The 20495-nt window shown below is 38.7% G+C and overlaps 1 protein-coding gene across 4 annotated transcripts in view; it reads right to left on the reverse strand.

Moving 5' to 3' along the window:
• HYDIN (HYDIN axonemal central pair apparatus protein) overlaps positions 1-20495 on the reverse strand; it is a 421455-nt gene that overhangs the window by 297677 nt on the left and 103283 nt on the right. For all 4 annotated transcript variants that reach the window (XM_055366388.2, XM_055366390.1, XM_055366389.2 and 1 more), the window contains exon 10: positions 8398-8497. In XM_055366388.2, the coding sequence (XP_055222363.2) occupies positions 8398-8497 (100 nt within the window). The remainder of the gene's footprint in view (positions 1-8397; positions 8498-20495) is intronic.

Here is a 20495-nt window from a genome sequence, read left to right on the forward strand (position 1 = left end):
ATGTGGATGAAGCTGGAGGCCATCATCCCTAGCAAACTAATGCAGAAACAGAAAAACAAAATACTGCATATTCTCACTTATAAGTGGGAGCTAAATGATGAGAACACACGGACGCAAAGAGGGGAACAACAGACACTGGGGCCTAGTGGAGGGTGGAGGGTGAGAGGAGGAAGAGGATCAGGAAAAATAACTATTGGGTACTAGGCTTAGAACCTGTGTGACAAAAATCTGTACAACAAAAACAAAACTGCACACGTACCCCTGAACCTAAAAGTTAATTTTTTGTTTAAATCACAAGCAAAAAAACAAAAACAAAAAACAACAACAAAAAAAGCAAGGATATGATGGTCATCAAGAACAGAATGGTGGTGATTTCAGGGGAGGCTGCAGTGAGAGGAGTATGATTGGGAAGGAACACACTGAGGCTTCTAGGGGCTGAAAATATTCTATTATTGATCTTGGTGGCAATAACATAGTGTTTGCCTTATAATTATTTGTTATAATGTACCGGTATGTGTATAAGTTTCCAATTGTTGCTACAAGAAACTGTCACAAACTTAGTGGCTTACTGCACAAATGTATTATCTGAAAGTTCTGGACGTCAAAAGTCCAAAGTGATCTGATCGCTGTACATTACGCATATTGAAACATCACTATGTACCCCATGAATATGTATGGTTATTATTTGTCAATTAAAAAAATTTTTTTAAGATGAAAATACACAACTAGAAACAAAGTCCAACGTGGGTCTCACTGGGCTAAAATCAACATATTCCCAGGGCTGCATTCCCTCCTGGAGACCCTGGGGTAGGGGGAATTCATTTTCTTGCATTTTCCAGTTTCTGGAGGCTCCCTGAATTCCTTACCTTGTCCATCTTTACTGCCTGGGAATGACTGGTTGAGACTTTCTCATATCACAGACCTCTGACACTGAGACCAATCCTTCTGCCTACTTCTTGGGCATTTATGGACCCTTGTGATTATACTGAGCCACCAACATGATGCAGGATAGTCTCCCTATCTTAAAGTCAGCTCATTAGTAACTTTAATTCCATCTGCTGCCTTGATTCGTCTTTGCCATTTAATGTAACATGTCCCCAGATTCTGGGGGTCAGGACCTGGACATCTTTGGGAGGCCACTTCTGTGCTTACCACTAAATGTATTATGTAATTTCTGAATCTGCATTCTATTCAATAATGACACAAGGTTAAAAATTAAATTGCAGTGTGTAAATGCAAAGGGTTCCTATGCAATCATGAAAAGAATGACATCTTTTATTTAGTATTATATATAATCTCTGGGAAATATTTTAAAAGCAATGTTAAAACCATTATGTAAAGTATACTGTCGTTTACGCAAAACGACATGAGAAGGAAAGAATTATTTATATGTATTTGCTTCTACATGCCACGTATATCTTAAAGCAAAGGAAAACAAAACAAAACAAGGGAAGGAGATTTTTTATCTGTCTAACAAGTATTTCTTAGTGACCTAAGACCAAGAGGTTTTACCAACTCATTGAAGATAATAGTAAGGAATCAGCAGCAGCTCTTGAAAAGACACAGAGAATTGCACAGAATTTACAGGGAAGATAATATGGAATTACTATGTAAGCAAAGCTCATCCCTGGCAAGCATATCTTTTAATAATCCATTAACAAAATAAAGAAGAATGTCATGCAGATGGAAAATTATACTATTTGGCTTACCCAGGATGTGAATTCTGTGGGAGAATTCAGAATTACAAACGAAACAATAGGGAAATCTCACTTGTTGTGTAATGGTTGGGAACCTCCTGGAGAGTAGCCAACCCCTTGGAATAAGGCCAAGCACGACGTCCACAGGGAGCTGCAGATGGGAGGGAGGTCCCACCACCTGTGGCACAGGGGCCACTGGAGCATTTCCAGCCCATGTCTGACACTGCTGTGCTAACATTTCCTCTAGACCTATTAGGTTGTCCATTGTAGGTGATGCTCATCTGCAGGATGGAGACAGACCTATGTCAATCCAAAAACTCCCAGTCCATTCTGCATTCATTCTGGGGACGCTTGGAGAATTCTACATTCTCCAAGGGAGAGCAGAATGCAAGGAGAGGTCATGCAAGGGAGAGGTCAAATCAAAACAGGATTCACTTAGTCATTTTTTTCCAGTTATTTGCTTATTCATTTAATCAACATTTATTGAGTAGCTTTATTTTCTTGGTGCTAGCAGCATAAGATATACAGGATGAGTCCTGTATGTATGTGTGTGTATATATAATATATATTATATTATATATAATTATGATATATATAATATATATTATATATAATTATGATATATAATATATATAATATATAATTATGATATATAATATATAATATATAATTATGATATATAATATATAATATATAATTATGATATATAATATATAATATATAATTATGATATATAATATATAATATATAATTATGATATAAACATATATAATATATAATTATGATATAAACATATATAATATATAATTATGATATAAACATATATTATATATAATTATGATATAAACATATATTATATATAATTATGATATAAACATATATTATATATAATTATGATATAAACATATATTATATATAATTATGATATATAATATATTATATTATATATAATTATGATATATAATATATTATATTATATATAATTATGATATATAATATATTATATTATATATAATTATGATATATATTATATTATATATAATTATGATATATAATATATTATATTATATATAATATGATATATAATATATTATATTATATATAATATGATATATAATATATTATATATTATATATCATATTATATATAATATATAATATTATATATAATTATGATATATAATATTATATATAATATGATATATAATATATATCATAATATATAATATGATATATAATATATATCATATTATATATAATATATAATAGATATAATAAATATATAATAAATAAATATAAATTTATATAATATATAAATATATATTATATATATTTATATATAAATAAAAGTTATATATTTATATATTTTATATATATTTATATATATAAATAAAATAAAATACATATATTATATATTATATATAATTATAAATAATATAATATATAAATATATATAAACATATATAGATATATATAATATATATATTTCATATATATATATCAATATATCAATTTCCAAAACAGGCAAAACTATACTATTTTGCTTAGGGATGAATATGTAGGTGGCAAAATTATACATGAAAGCAAGGAAACAACTATCATAAAAGTCAAGGTGATGGTTATATCGAGGGAAGGTGAGGGAAACTTCATTGGGAGAAGACACACACCTGGGGGAGGTGCAGGGTAGTACAGGCTTGGGTCAGGGAGCCCATACTTCTGCATATTCCTAGACTGCCTGAGCCTCTTTTACACAGAAAAAAGTGACTGCATAGATATGGACCGAAAACAGCAGGGTGTGGCAGAATAGGGGAATTGTTGCACTTCAAGGATGCAAATGATGTGCATTCTTGCTGACAGTGCACTCTTATACTCTCCCCCCAGGTTTAAAACAAACACAGCAGCCATACTTTCCTGGGAAACCTAGATATAAAACAGCAGAGGTAAGCAGCACTAGCTACCATCAACGTGAAAGCCATTTTCTCATTCTTATATACGAATGAATGACCATGGACCGCATTGGAAGGAACCCCATGAATGCATGAAAGACAAACAGCTGAACATTATGGGCAATTCAGAGAACATAAGATTTATTTTTTAAGAAACGAACGTTCAAATGATTATCCCCAGATCAATGAGAAGAAGTTGCATCCATAAACAAACACTTAGTTATGAAACAGGAATAGAGGACAAAAGAGGTCTTGAAAATTAAAAATATTATTGCAGAAATGAAAGATCGCTAGGAAGTATTCAGAAAAAAACTGAGCTGAGTCTCTTGCAAAGGCAATTGGCAAATGCTAAAGTTCAGTGCTTGACCTTGACCACAAAGAAGAAAACTTTCCAAGTTTTTGAGTAACACCTGCTTGTACCTCTGCAAGAAAGTTCCAAAATGGAAGATGCCCGGAAACCACTGTGGCAAAATGCTTTCTTGAACCTGTTCAAGACAGGCAAGGAAAGTCTCAACTGCAAAGGGAAACAATTTGAGTCAGAGTAACTTGGGTTTGTTGTTGTTATCTGTATAAAAGGGAAAATTGCCATTTGAATAACTGAATAGCAGTAATGTACCAAGCGGACTATTTAAGTTCAGGGCGGTGGCTCTGCACATCAGGAATGATGCCACAGGTGCTGGCCACAGGTCTGCTGGTGGCTGCGGAGAGCTACAACTATGCAGCACACTCCTGCCATCTTTCCTGATTCATGAACATCAGTATTTCTCTAGGCATAGCCTTGAATTATATTTAGTGTCATTTCTTAGTAGTGTTTGATGATTAAAATCTTGTTCTTTGACAACAAATGATCACTCTTCCAGGTCTAACACTGGAGTCACAGGTTTTCCAGACAAATAAAATGAAAAAAAATGGAGGAAAGAATATCAAAGACACAATAAAATTTCTTAGAGCTGAAGTGATGTGAGTCATCAGATTCAAATGGCCCACAGAAGGCTGAGGAGGATGAATAAGAAAAACCCACTCCTGGACATGACTTCATCACATTTCAGACCCCAAATATGAAAAGAAGGCCCCCAAAACATCCAGAGAAAAAGAAGAGGCTGCCTATAAAGGAATGGACATTAGATGACCTCAGGCTTTGGAATTTTTTACAATCAAGTAGTCACAAAGTCTCCAGTGTTCTGAGGAGAAATGATTTTGAACCTGGGATCCTATAGTCAGCTAAACTGCCAAGTGAGTATGAAGGCAAAATAAGGTATTTTCGGGCATTCAAGGATCAAAGTTTCCACTTCCATATATTTACATACACACATTATATACATCATTTCTAAGGAAGTTACTTGAGCAGACTGAGAATGAAAAGGTGTGACTGAACATAGAAATATTTTTTTAAATTCCTGGATAACAACTGTTCATTCAGGAGGTGACTGATCTGAATTAAAATAAGAAGCTGATAGGCTCTGATCAGTATCTTCAAAGAGAAGAAGAGAATGAATTATAAAATTAGATAGGAGTGAAGAAATAAGGAATTAGAAACCACAGGGGGGAAATCAAAAGCTGTACAAAAGAGTCAGTTAAGAAGTAAACTAAAAGGAGGCATAGTTGTGAGTAACTGATAAATTGGTAAAGAAAGAATATACTTGATATAGACCTTAGGGACATTCTTTGAGTGACTAGGAACCAGAGCACTGAACAAACAGGATAAAATGTAATCCCAGAACCTATTTGGCTCTGCAGTGTATAATATTTATGTAAGAAGAAGACTTAACAGTGGTTATCAATAATGATTATGTAAAAATGGAATAGCTCACAGAGGTTAGAGGGAGAAGGCTAGTGGACTAGTCGGGGATAACCTAGTTATAGGCACCAAAATCCTTACACATCAAGAGATAATGTAAAGTTGATGGAACAAAAAATACAGGCTTAAGTGTATTATTTAAGGCTATAAATAAACCTCATAAAATAAAATAAAACAATTGGGTTGTCAGGGGCTGAGGTTGGGGGACAGGATTGTCTGCAAAGAAGCATAGGGAACTTTATGGGGTGATCTCAGATACACATTTCCACATCTTGATTTTGGTGGTTATATGACTATTTAGGTTTGTCAAAATTCACAGAACCATGCTCCAAACAATGATGAATTTCACTGCATATAAATCCTAACTCAGTAAACTTAGGAAGGGGAAAAACCTAGGAACCGAAAAGTGAACTAAACCCTCATCTTTCATACTGGGGAGTCAAAAGAAAATGTACGAAGTTAATAAATCCACCAAAAGCAACATAAGCATAGAGTTGGCAAGGGAAACCACCATCACAAGAAACAGCCAAAAGAACTTTTTGGAAGTAGCAGTGGTGAGACAGACTAACATTTAGCTTCATAATTTTACTATCTACATGTTTTACTTATTTATTGGCATTGGCATTTAAACACAATTCTGAAACATTTTTAAAATGCAGAAAGGTTTCCAGAGTAGTACAAGAACTTCTATTAAATATCTATCCCATGCCCAATAATGTCCTTTACAGCAAAGGGCCCAATCCAGGATCACATTTTGCACCCAATTACCATGTCTCTCTAGTCTCCTTCAACCTGGAACAGTTCTTCGGGATTTCTTGACTTTCATGATCTTGATTTTTTTTTTTTTTTTTTTTTTTTTTTTGAGACAGGGTCTCACTCTGTCACCCAGGCTGGTGTGCCGTGGTGCAATCACAGCTCACTGCAGCCTCAAACTTCTGGGCTTAAGTGATCCTCCCACTTTGGCCTACTGAGTAGCTAGGACTACAGGCATGTGCCACCACACTTGATTAAGTTTTTAATTTTTTGTAGAGATGGGGTCTCACTATGTTTCCCAGGACCATCTTGAATTCCTGGACTCAAGAAATCCTCTCACGTCAGCCTCCCAAAGTGCTGGGATTATAGCCGGAAGTCACCGTGCCCGGCCGTCACGACCTTGATATTTTTAAAGATTACAGGCTGGTCATTTTATTTTGTTCTTCAATTTTGGATTGCCTGATGTTTCCTCCTGATTAGATCCAATTTAGGTATCTTGGCCCTGACATCATAGAAGGGATGCTGTGTTCTCACTGCATCCTGGCATGTGATCTGAGAGGCTGACTTGCTGTATTATTACTGGGATAAACCAAGATAGCATCTCCAAGGCTTCTTCACTGCAAAGTTAGTTTTCTCCCCTTTATAAAAAGCATTTTGAGGAAAGATGTTTTGAGACTATTCCATGCCCTACTTTCACCCATTTTCTTAAGATCCACTGACGCTTTTACCTGAATTGGTTATTGCAATGATGATTGCCAAGTAGTACATTAAATGGATTCACAGATTCCTATTTATTCAATGGATTATAATAATCTATTAGTATCATTATTTTGATTCTTGACTCATTCCAAATGTGGTCAGTGGGAGTTTCTTTGCTGTCTTCTGTGTCATTTCGACATGTGCCTATCATTCTTTGAGCATTTCCTTACCATCTAGCAAAGGAGATAATCCAGGCTCATCTTATTCTTTCCCTACCTTGGTCCTGGAGTTAACCAGTTCCTTTCACTAAAGAGTGGCATTTAGAAACCAAGCTTTGGGTGATCGGTGTGCTCACTGCTATAGAGTCTCAAAGCTTCCAGGACTTCTCAATGGACCTAGCTAGGAAATACACATATGCATGTACACATGCATATACACACATTTACATGTATATTTATTTTTATATCTATCTATACATGTCAGTATGAACTCAACAACTCTGAGTTCACATTGACAACTCTAATTCCATTCCAATTTCAAAGGGTTTGGCTTCACCCTATTTTCCATGTTTGTATCTCCTTCCTCCAAGAGTGAGAAATACTGGCTCCCATCATCCTCAATGTATTTACTTTTCTGCTAAATTCCCTGCATGTATCAAATCTCCTGATGTCATCATCAGGTTGCCATCCCACCTGTGCACCCTCCTGGTTGCTCTTGCCTCTGCCAGGCTGCCTTCCCATCCCACTTGGAATTATTTTGGTAAAACTTAAAAAGAAAAAAATTAGTAACCAAATACTATAAAAGGAACAAAAAAGGAGATTGTGGGAATTGGTCATAAGCAATATTTTTACTGCTCTAAGAGCCATGGTCCCTGATATGGTTAGGTTTTGTGTCCCCACTCAAATCTCATCTTGAATTATAATTCCCATAATTCCCACGTGTCAAGGGAAAGACTATGTGGAGGTAACTGAATCATGGGGGCAGTTTCCCCCTTGTTGTTTTTGTGATAGTGAGTGAGTTCTCACGAGATCTGATGGTTTTATAAGGGGCTCTTTCCTCCTTTACTAGGCACTTCTCCCTCCTGCTGCCTTGTGAAGAAGGTGCCTTGCTTCCTCTTTGCCTTTCACCATGATTTTAAGTTTCCTGAGGTCTCCCCAGTCGTGCTGATCTGTGAGTCAATTAAACCTCTTTCCTTTATCAATTACCCAGTCTCGGACAGTTATTATTAGCAGTATGAAAATGGACTAATACAGTTTCCATTTCCTCCACATGCCGCCACAATTGTAAAGCACTTTAAAGTTTGATCTGTTATAGGAAGAAGTGAGAGGGGCATAGCTTGGCTCCATAATTCCCCTAATCAATATAATCAGTATCATGCACCGCCCATGGCATGATCCCACATGCACATGTGCACACACACACACACACACACACACACTCAGGCACCACACTTCATGCTCTGGGTGCCTGGTAACCTGAGTTTACCACTTGGAGGAGGTCACTACCTAAAATGTCGCAGTAAATGGTCTGTTGATAGAGCTTGGCTTCTAGTGGGTTGAAGTACACGGTGATTTCAGCTGATGAGTTGGGCCAGACATCACCTTCCTGAAAAACATGAAAGAATCATTAAAAAACAATATGACAAAAGAAAGACACTGCTTTTAAGTGTTATTACATTATAACTCCACGAATTTTTTTTTCATAAAATTGTATATGTTTAAGGTATACAACATGTTTTGATATATATTTGTATAGTGAAATGATTACTGCAGTCAAGGAAATTAACACATCTATCTCCTCACATAGTTAGCTTGTGTGTGTGTGGTGAGAGCACCTGGTCTGTCTACTCTCTTAGCAAGTGCCCAACATATCATACGTTATTATTAACTATAGTCACCATGCACTACATTAGGTCTCCAGAACTTATAACTACAAGTTTGTACCCTTTGACCAACATCTCCCCATTTCCGCCCCCAACCCCACCGTCTGATGCCTGGTAACCACCAATCTCTTACCAAACTGTTTCTATGAGTTACACCTTTTTTTTTTTTTTTTTTTTTTAAGATTTCACACACATATAAGTGAGATCATGTGGTATTTCTCTTTCTGTGTCTAGCTTATTTCACTTAGCACAATGTCTCCAGATTCATCCATGTTGTCACAAGTGGCAGGAACTCTTTCTTAGTAAGAGTGAATAATATTCCATTGTATGTACACACTTCTTTTTTCATTCTTCTGTCGCTGGACACTTAGGTTGCTTCCACAGCTTGGCCATTGTGAATAATGCTGCAGTGAACATGGGGGTGCAGAGCTCTCTTCGAGATCCTGATTTCATTTCCTTTGGGGATATACCCAGATGAGGGATTGTGGAATCACATGACAGTTCTATTTATGATTTTTTGAGGAATCTCTATACTGTTTTCCATAATGTCCGTACCAATCTACAGTCCCACCAACAGTGTACAAGGGTTCAATTCCAAGAAACTTAAAGAGGACATTTTTCTAATAAGTGTAAGAAAGCATTCTTTCACCAGCAGATAGTAAATGTATACTTCTTGATAACTTATGAGGTGGTACAAGTTGGAAACAAACTTCAAAGATAACTTCAGTGAATTTATGAACATATAATGAGTTACTAAAGGAAACTAGGGTGTATAAGACATTTTAAAATGAAATGTATATTCAGTGGCTATTCACTGTTTGCCCAGTGTGTTCCCAGTACCGGGGCTTCAGAGAAGCAGAAAGGTGTGGGCCGTGACTGCAGGGAACTCATACCTTAGTGGGATGATAAACTATACAAACATTTAACAGTATATGAGGTAAGTGCTGTGTCTATATAAATACAGCCCAGAGGGGTCACAGAGGAAGAAGTACTTGACTTCCTTGCTGGAGGCACCACGTTCTTAACTTTTGAGGTGACAGCATAAGGAAACACTCTTACTCTACAAAAACATAGCAATGGCCCAAGGTAGAACAATAGCTTGGTCAAACCCTGCTTCTACTCCAGTGTGGCATTTCTCCCTTTAATTGGAACTACCAAAAAGTCATAATCAGGAAACCAAGTTTTAAAATGGTAATGCAAAATGCAATGTATCAGAATCTCCTTGTTAGGTATACTTTGATTAGTATTTTTAACTATGTAATCTGCGGCCTCTTCATTAGCTTCTCAAGGCTGTAAAAAGAGATGCTGATAGCACTTGCCTCAAAGGGGTTCCTAAGGTCTGACAAAGTCATGCAGGTCAAACACTTTGCCCCATGCTCAGTCAGAACTCAGTAAATAACTGACTACTATGATCGATGTTATTTTTGTGCTACTTAGAAGGACTAAGATGAAAGTATTGAAAAGGGGAAAAGACGTGTGTGTTTTTGTATGATTTTTGTAAATAGGGCCAAGTGAGCATAAACGATCAACACATCCACAAATCTATAAACAGTCCCGCCAGCTAAATAGAAAACTAAGGAAAGACAACTTGATAAATAATTAGGCTCCAGCTCCAGACAGTCCCTGGTGCATTCTCTATTTGCAGTCAGGCTAGAAAGAACATACTTCTGGAATAAAGAATTTCGAAAAGAACAAAATGGTTTTAAAATGCAGATATCAAACAAGAGGGAGAAAATAAAAATCTAGAGCCAATTTGGGTTTATTAATTAACACAATCAGTCTTATCAGTATACTTTGCAGGCAGTGTCTTTCCTGACTTCAGAATGAAGGAGGCACAAGGGCTTAAGGGGGAGCAGAGAGGGCTGTAAATATTATGCAGGTATGATACCTCGGGCCATTGCTCTGTTTTTACAGAGTAAGAATGTTTCCTTATGCTGTCACCTCAAAAGTTAGAAACGTGGTGCCTCCACCAAGGAAGTCAAGCACTTCTTCCTCTGTGACCCCCTCTGGGCTGTATTTATATAGACACAGCACTTACTGTAAAATGTTTGTATATATGTTTATCATACCACTAAGGTATGAGTTCTCTGCAGTCACGGCCCACACCTTTCTGCTTCTCTGAAGCCCTGGTACTGGGAATGCATTGGGCAGACAGTGAATAGTCACTCAATGTACATTTTAAAATGTCGTATACATCCTAGTTTCCTTTAGATCTCACATCCCCAGATCAGCCTGTGAGAATGAAGCCTCCATGAGGGTAGCTGCCGTTCTACCCCCACCCAAACCAGAGTAAGCCATCCCTGGTTTGGGTAGGGGCAGAACAGCAACTACCCTCAGGGAAGCTTCATTCTTCATGGCTCTTAGTAGGTGCTCAATAAATATTTGTTGAATCTGCAATATCTACTCAGTTTGCACGCTGTGTAGTCAGTAGCAGACACCTATTCATCTCTGCAACCTACTTCTACCATTTTCTCTTCATCCAGAACCTCAAAAGTCACACAACTGTAGAGCCAAAAGAGACCTATGAGAGCATATGAGGAACAGAGAAGTCCTAAGCACTTTGATGTATTTAGGCATTTCACTGTGGCACCTTTCCAATCTTGAAATAAGTATCTGTTTTCTTCTGATAAATGATAAATATCTGGCCCCTTTTGATTGGTGGGGGTTTTAGTGATATGCAGTGTTAGAAACACTCATGGCTAGACTCAACTGGCAAGGCCAGGCAGATGAGGCAGCTCAGCCAATCAGTGGTGTATCAGTAGTTATCTCATCTCAGGACTACTGAAATCCTGGGCTTCTTACTCACCCACGACACAAACATATTCCTTTGGTGGGTTAATACTGTGCTGTGTTTGGGTAAACAGAATGGACACCGCTAACCTGCTCTACACAAATGGAATGACCAAAGGGCCAGGGGCTATCTTAGATCCTGAGAGAACCCAGGCTAGAGAAGTCTCACCAGAATTGTAGGAAGTGGCCCCCACTGGAAATCACATAAGCTCAGTGCATGTGGGCAAGTCAGGGTCTTATGGTTTGAAGTGGACCAGGAATGCCTTCAAAAGTATGATCCCAGCAATCCAGGGTCCATGTGCAGAAGAGGGTAACACACTTCAGTTTCTCTCAGAACACTCTTGGACTGCCATCATCAAAGAGGTCTGATTAGCAGAACTGGAGGGATGGGAGTGAGTGGTGATAGACACACTCCAGAGAGGTGACTGGAATCTCTCCAGAGGAGGAAGCGTTGACATTCGGAAGCCATCAGTGAGAGATCATCTGATGTGGAGGCTCCTGGGAGATGGAGAAGCCTTTCTGCTTGGTGAGAAGACCAGCACAAAGAAATCCGAATCGACAGGGTTCAGACTGAGCAAATGGAGCTGTGGGCTCAGTGCTTACTTATTGTGGGCTGCAGCTGTCTTACTCTGCCTGTGACATCCACATGTAACTTGCAGCCTTCACTGAGCCCGAGAGATAAAGGAAGGACAAACCCTATTTATTCTAAACTCCTCTCCTGGGCTTGGAGCAGGTACCTTGTATTAAGACGGTTGTGTGTACCTGAAAACAGCGTGCTCATTCGGTTTCCTCTCACAGAAGGATGCTTTCAATGTGATTTCATTTGAAGGAGTTAGGAACATGCAGGATATTTCTACTTTTCAGTTGGGATTTAAGTAAAAGAGAAAGAACTTCTATTTCCTTATAGCAAAAACTCAATATAGCATTTTCTATCAAATGGGAGAGCAAACCTCAGAAATAGGTAATAAGCCTCAACTTTAGACCCCACTTCCAGTTTCACGTCTTTGAAAGATTTCATATGACTTCTTTAACACTTCTGAAATTAAATTCCATGTCATTTATGTCTCTGGAAAAAAAACTTTCTTTCTTTATTACTCAGTTCTAACATTTCTGAAAATCAAAACATCCAGAAATTTCCTTCCTGGCTCTGACATCAATATCCCTTTTTCCCAGTTCTACAAAACCCGCCTCATCGCACGGATCCGCGTCCCCCATTCTGCGAGCCTTCTACATGTGACCCCTCTCCCATGACTGCCCATTTTCCTGCTCCAAATGAGAGGTTGAGTACATAGGATTGAATCTGTTAAGTGACTATGACCTTCTCTGTTGAAAAGAATTGTCAAAACGGCCTTCAGTTATACTGTAATTATCTTCCTTCTTGGTCTTAATGTTTTCTTTCAGATTCGCAATGAGTAAAGTAATTGCATTTTACTTATTAATAAAGTGACCTACTAGAAAAAAATCAACTTTAAATTTTCAAGCCTAAAGCTAATTCCCATATTGCGATTTTTGCCCAAATTATTAAATATCTCTGGACACGGAATTTCATGCTTCCTTCTGGAACAAGAATAAACAACCAAGTGACTCGATGGCCACAGTTCTGAGACTTTCTGAAAGCTGTCTATGAACAAACAGCCACTGGTTTGTGATAGATGATAAATATGATCATGAGAAAGGTGTCATTTAAAAGTGTTCACTTTTTAAAAATTATATCAGCAATACTTAAAGGGGATCTTTAAAAAAAACTCCCTTGAAAATCCTTAAACAAACATCTTTTTAAAAAATTGCCTTCCTTCCCCTCTATTACCCCTCTACCTCCTTTCCTTCGTTTCTTCCTTCCTTCCTTCCTTGAAAGATTATTTCTTACAAATCTTGCCCCCCTCCCCAAAAAAAAACCAAAGTGCAAGAACAGAGACTTATATACATATTTAATTTTCCTGGTTTATCTAAAAAGTAGTTTACGACTCAACTTTTACATTTATCAAATAAAATGGTTATGTTCTAGTTCCCAACTTACATTTAGAAGAATGATCCACGTTTGCCCACTCAAATGCTATGCTTTCCAATCATACTCTCTAATCTGACAAGACAAATGTATTTAACTACAAATCATAATATACGTAACCACCCACTGAGAGCTCATGTTCCACACTGTGTAAAGTGCTTATACACATTAACTAGTTCAATCACTACCACCTTGTGAAGTAGTATTATTACTTTAAAGATGAGAAAATCAAGGCAAAAAGAAGTATCTTACCCAAAGCCAGACCAATAGTTTAAGTAGCAGAGCTAAGATTCTGTAATAATTTTTTCCCTGACTTCTCTAAGCCCACTGCAATTATAAAAAGAGTCAGGCCTCAATTTCTTCACAATATCATAAAAAAGGCCAGAAGAAGTTGAAAAATACTACAACTCAAGCAGGCTTCGTGAGACCTGGTGTTCCTGTCTGGAAAACATAGCACGGCACCCTGCATGCTTGTATCCTTCCAGTTACTTCTGGAAGGTGACTCATGGGAGGTTCCTTTGGATGACAAAGTCAACGTTAGTACATTGCAGCTCTTGAGAAATGCATGGTGGATCTGTATCAAGCTATCCTGGTGTGATGAAGGTCAGGGTCCAGTCAGCTCACAGCAGCGGGGGTGAATAATGATGTCAAGAGTAACTATAATAGGTGATGAATTCTACCATGTTTCACCCAAATGGAAATGTTCTTGACCACATAAACAAATATTTTCAGCTATCTTATAGTTTTCCTTAAAATATTAGAAAAATATCAACATAAAGAATTTCTCTTGGGAAATGAAAACATGCTCTAAAAGCCACATTTCTATCAAAGAATAAGAAAAAAGGACCATAGATTATAGAAGCTATAATCCGTTTCATTACCCACAACTGCTCGTCTAGATCCTTCCAGATCAATAAGAGAAATCATGGCTCTCTATAACGTCACCCAGGGCAAACAGCAGTTGTCTCAAAGAGGAACAGAAAAATAGACAGAAGCTAAAAAACTGAAGCCAAACCATCTTAGTTATCACTGACAGAAAAGTTCAAATTGACACATGACATGCAAAGAGATTTTTCTGCTTCATTATTTTCCTGGGACAAGAAACTATGAATCGAGTTAAGTTATGATTCTCAAAATAATGACCATAAAAGTTTCTAAGAGAGGGCTCTAAGATTTCACCTTCTGTCAGAGGAAGCTTCACAAAAGGAGTATTCTATCTTGATCTCACCTCCAACCCAAATACAGTGAAAAGTGCACAGAGGTTCTATAGAGCGGAGGTAGTTGTGTGAGATGTTCATGCCTTTCTCTGGAGAGAACAGAACTGTGTCTTGTCTAGCAGGGAAGGTTGTTAAGTTATTTAATGAGCCCCGAGGAACCATGCTGTTTCTAAGGCTTCCCCAGGCCTCCTGCCACCTATACTGGTTCTCCAATACAACAGCGAATGTACCAAACAATTGGAAAAAGTATCGCTGAGCACAAGGATCCGAAAGGATGATCCTGATAAACAAAGGCTGAGGAGTGGGAAAACCACACTGATGGAGAAGCTGTGACTTGTCAAGGCCAGTTTGCTCTCAGCAGATTCCTGTCCTTCTTTTTTCTCCTTTCTGGCTTCCATTTCCAAAGAGTCAGCTTCCACATGTTTGCAATGTGACTCAAGGCTATAATGGTAGGAGAAGTGGAAGGAGTGTGTAGTGAAAAGCTGGGTCTTTCTTCTCTGCTAGCCATCTGGGCTTCCACCCAACCTGGTTCTGCTGAGCTCACATGCTATGCCCGCTTGGGAAAAATAAAGTAAACTAAATTTGAGCTGTGCTCTCAAAGTCTGAATTGCTGGAACAGCACGTTTTCTGCAGGCTTAGATGACGACAAAGCATGGTTTACTATTACTTATATGGTAATAAAGAAATTATCAGGTTTCTCTCTCTTTTTAAGGCTTAGTTAAATTAAGCTTAAGCTTCCCTAGGGATACCAAATGAAGTTTTCTTTGATTGAGGAGACACTTGCTAACAGAAGCAGAAATGTTCCCCTGCTCGCTGATGTCCGTCAATCAGCTAGGAGCAGTTTAGGTAAATACCTTTAAATTCTCAGACCTTTCTTTTTGGGAAAATATCAAGGATTCAGTATTCAGAAAATTGCTGCATCTTCAAAATGTGACCTCAGCCAGCAGCATCAGGGTTCAGATACAAGGCCAGCACATTTGTGCTGCCATTCCTCAAAGGACTCCTCGATGCCCATGGAAAGCAAAAGCTTGATTCTCTCTTTCTGCCCTATGATACTCTTGGCTTTTCAATTCTCAGGACTGTTTTTTATCTTTGAATCTCTCCCTCTCAGGGTACTCAAGAGACCCAAGCAGAGAAAATAACAGAATGAGACTGTCAACATTCTGTAAAGCCAGAGTCCATCCAATACAAATAGGAGATTATATTTCTGAAAGTAGCCAATTACACTTGATTTTCTGGAAGGCACAAAACATGCATAACAGAACTTCAACTTGGCAGTTCTTTTCCAAAGGGGAAAAAAACCCATATGGAAATAGGTGGCTTGAGAATGATTAGTATTCTAGAGAACCCAGTACCATCCCTAGGTAAGGAACAAATGGAAAAATTTAGGCTAATGAAAAACTTGACAGAAACAATGATAACACATCCCATGCTTTAATGACTAGAAAAACAATTCTTCGGATGCTTCAACAATATAAATAAACTATCAAGTAAAGATTTTTAAAAGTTCCTCCCAGCCCTCTGTACTGGACTGTCTTCTGCCTGTGGTCACTCTGTGATATGGTTTGGCTGTGTCCCCACCCAAATCTCAACTTGAATTGTGCTCCCATAATTACCACATGTTGTGGGAGGGACCTGGTGGGAGATAATTGAATCACAGGGGTGGTTTCCCCCATACTGTTCTCATGGTAGTGAATAAGTCTCATGAGATCTGATGGTTTTATAATGGGAAACCCCTTTCACTTGGTTCTCATTCTTTCTTGTCTGCCACCATGTAAGACATGCCTTTCACCTTCTGCCATGATTATGAGGCCTCCCCAGCCACATGGAACTGTGAGTCCATTAAACCTCTTTCCTTTCTAAATTACCCAGTCTCAGATGTGTCTTTATCAACAGCGTGAGAACAGATTAATATTCTCTGGGTCATTACTCCCTTTCTCCACCAATGAACACCTCTGGGGTCTCTCAAAAGACAAACTCCCACCTCTGAGCCCTGGAGCAGCTACCAGCCTCCGTCTGTTCGATCACAAGGAAGAGAGGGAACCAAGCAGCCCTGGTACTGTGCAGTGACATCAATGCCCAGGATGCCCAAGACTAACTCCTCAAGGCTTGAGCAATGGACCCTACAGCCTTGTTAAATGATGAGCATGATGAGAAGGTGACGGAAGGGACACAACCTGTGGCCACATGGTTGGCAGGTGGTAAGACAGAGGAAGGACTTGCAGTTCTAGAGTTTGGAGTCTGTCATTCTTATAGTATTGAGTCAAACTGCTTTTCACATGATACTATTCACAAGATTTTATTTAAATTCAAACCAATCGTCGCCTCTTGGCAACTTAGGGACAGGGTCTAATCTCTTGATCTTGAATCTCCTTGCTTTAAATCGAAAGAGCCTCTGAAACAGGAACAATGCTTCCATAAAATACTTGATATGCAGGGAACACAACCAGGACTAAACTAACCTTTTGTTTTCCCTGATGTATTTGAAGATGTGAGATAGATAGATATAGGTCTGAGAAAATAAGCCTGTTTCTTATTTCTTTCCAGACCTTGAGGTAATAGTTTTAGTTTTTCTTTTTAAGTTTATCTCATTTGAACACAATGTCTTTCCTCAGTGGTCAGAAGCTGAAGAGTCCATCAGAAAGCAAGGTGGTCTCTAAGCCTCTTCATCACCCTTTTCTTTTTACTTTTTGAGCAGAGTATCAATTAGAGATTGATTATTAGATTAGCAGGAAACACTGCTTGGTTCCAATCTCCTCTGCTTCTACTGTGAACTCAACTCATATCAACAAGCTAATTAAAATGAATCACACCCTAAGAAATAACCAATCACCGATGCATAGGTCCACTCTCAGAAATTAAGTAGTAGCCACTTGGCACAACTGACCTGAGAGTGAGCAAGATTCAGAAGAGACCTTCAGAAGCAAATGGTGCTGAACGATGCATGGTAGGTGTAGACAAATATGTAAGCCATGACAGGCTGTCAGCTGGCCAGCGCGCCTCCTGATGCCTTCTCTGTGAAGTCACAGCCTCTCCTCTCTCTGCAGAGCCTCTAAATGTGAGGGCCTGGAGGCCCTCTTCAGCCCTCTGCAATTTCCTTTTCGCTCTGCTCTTAAGAGTTTTCACCTGCTTTTCATGGCTTCAGTGAAGATCTCCACAGCACACTCACAAATCTTGCTTCCAGTCCTGAATCCCCTCCCACAAATTTTAGTCCTGCATTTGCCAAATTTTTTGGATATCTATAGTCATCGCAAATTCAACATGTTCAGAGCCAAACTCATCATCATTTATTGATTTAAATTTGTTCATTCATTCATTCGTTTATTAGCACTGGCCACAAATGAGGATAAGGACCTCCCTGACCTCAAGAAGCTCAGAGTCTGATCCTAAATTGGAGAGTCAGAAATTGCAGATCAAAAAGGATCAATGTGACTTAACTGCAATACCCTGTTTGTGTACAAGGCAACTGAAACCAAGGAAGATCAAATGGCTTGTTTAAGCTTATATTGCTATTGGCAAAGCTAGCAGTTAAACTGAGGACTCCTGACTTGCTCCTTTCTATCAAAGACATCATAATTCTCCCAATATCTTCAGCACAGCTTTGGAGAAACACAAATGAAATTCCTCACAATGTCTCACCTCACCATCAACAGCCAGTTGATCAAAAAGCACTTTAGTGCCTTTCTTTTGAACATCTCGGATTTCTGCCATTTCCTTCCTTTCTGACCACCCCTGGGCTGTTCCAGGTCAGCAGCACCCTCATGCATCACCCAACCTTGCCTGCAAAGATGGTCAGTCTCTCTGACCCTTCCTGCACTGGGCATTTCCACTATCTGACCTGCACCACCCATCTCACCCTCTGTCTGTGTCCACGTTCCACAGAATATGGACCCCAGTGGATGCTCTGTGGAGGGGGAGTCTGTGGTCATAGGGAAATGCTGCTTGCACTCCATTGCTTGGAGAGTCACCTCCTCTTGAACCAGTATTTCTTAAGCTTATTTGACCACTGAACTCCCTCTTTGCAAGGAACGCACATGACCACCCCCTAGATCCAGTGTTTCTGCAAAAGCATGGTGGGAGATGGCAGCCTGCAGTCTAAAGCACAGTGGGTTGGTCAGGTAGCTCCTTCCCTAATGGTCTGTTTTTGTAATTTTCCCAACTGGAAACATTCTCCAACATTGCTTGAAGTCAAGTGTTCATGCAGGGAAAGAAGGTTGGAGATGCGTGTCGAGGCTGAAACTTCTGTCACGTCAGAGGACTATCCAGGGCTCAAGTTAGCAAAGGGATCTCCACATACAATGGGTTAGATCAAGATGAGGACCAAAAATGTAAATAGGTCAAGACCAGAGACATGGAAAGGTCAGGAAGGAATCATTGGTGCACGCAGCCAGGTGGCTGAGCTGGGCTGAGGCAGGGAAGAGCTGTCAGTCGTGGTAATCTTAGATGTACTGGTAAGGTCCACATGGTCCAAGTCTCTTCCCAGCTGCAGTGGAGATCGAGGCTGAATGAATGCTCCTCCTGAGGATGGGTGGCCCTGGGACCACAACATGGCAGTCAGGAGGGGGCTGGGGGTAGGCCATTAGTGAGTCCTGCCCATTTCTATTTCAGAAGCAGGAAGAACGGAATTGCCTCGGATATGTTTCTTTGTTTTTGTAATTTTCCCAATTGGAAACATTCTCTGTCTCCTTTTCCACTTAATTAAATCTTACCCTTCCTCCAATCTTCAGTTCAGATCTAATTTCTTCTAAAAATCCTTTCCCAACTCACTCATCTGAGACTACTGTAGCATTTATTTACCTGAATCAGAAAACCAAAATTTCAACAGTAAAAAGCACCCTTGGTTTGCATTTGTGCCAAGAAGTCTGTGAAATGGTAGAATTTTCCCATTAAATACCTTTAAAAGTAATGTATAAGGTAAGATTATAGTACTTTCACAAACAAGAACTGTATTTATATAAAACTTTCAGGAACTATAGTTTTTAAGTAAGGAGATTTAACATAAATAAAGAATTCATTATAACTGATATTGAGTTCTGCTGTTTTGACCAGAATAACTTTGGGAAAACTAGGAAAGTTTCATGCCTTCATTTTCACTTTGCAAAAATTGTCAACCAGCTAATGAATACTATTATGAGAAGAAAGACTAAATAGCACAGGAGGAAAACAAAATCATGATAGATTCCATAAAGACCATTTATATTGGAAGTGAATATTTCTGCCTATTTCTGGCATCACCTCCCCCCCGACAATACAAATAAAATTAGTCTCATTTGCTTAAAAATTATCATTTTGGTACCATTTCTGTGTATTACTAAAACGTTTTTCTTCCTAAGGATAAAAAAAGGCTTCGTGACAAGAATGCTTAATTCAGTTCCCACTTGGAATTCAAAAACTATCATATTAGATGCCATATTTTAACATACATACACCTCCTTCATTGAACTATGGGTTATGGAAGGAAATATAAGGAGAAGCTCATTGGAGGTAATTCCAGTGTTCCTACTTCTGAAACAGAAATGGGCAGGACTTACCTATGGCTTATCCCTGGCCTCCTCCTGACCACCATGTTGTGGTCCCAGGGCTGCCCAGGGGGAGCAGTCATCAGCCTGGATGTCCAGTGCAGCTGGGAACAGTCTTGGACCGCATGAACCTTACCAGTATGTTTAAGATTAGCACAACTGATGGCTCTTCCCTGCCTCAGCCCAGCTC

This window comes from Gorilla gorilla, chromosome 18 (genome assembly GCF_029281585.2).
Source record: "Gorilla gorilla gorilla isolate KB3781 chromosome 18, NHGRI_mGorGor1-v2.1_pri, whole genome shotgun sequence".
Classification (NCBI taxonomy): domain Eukaryota; kingdom Metazoa; phylum Chordata; class Mammalia; order Primates; family Hominidae; genus Gorilla; species Gorilla gorilla.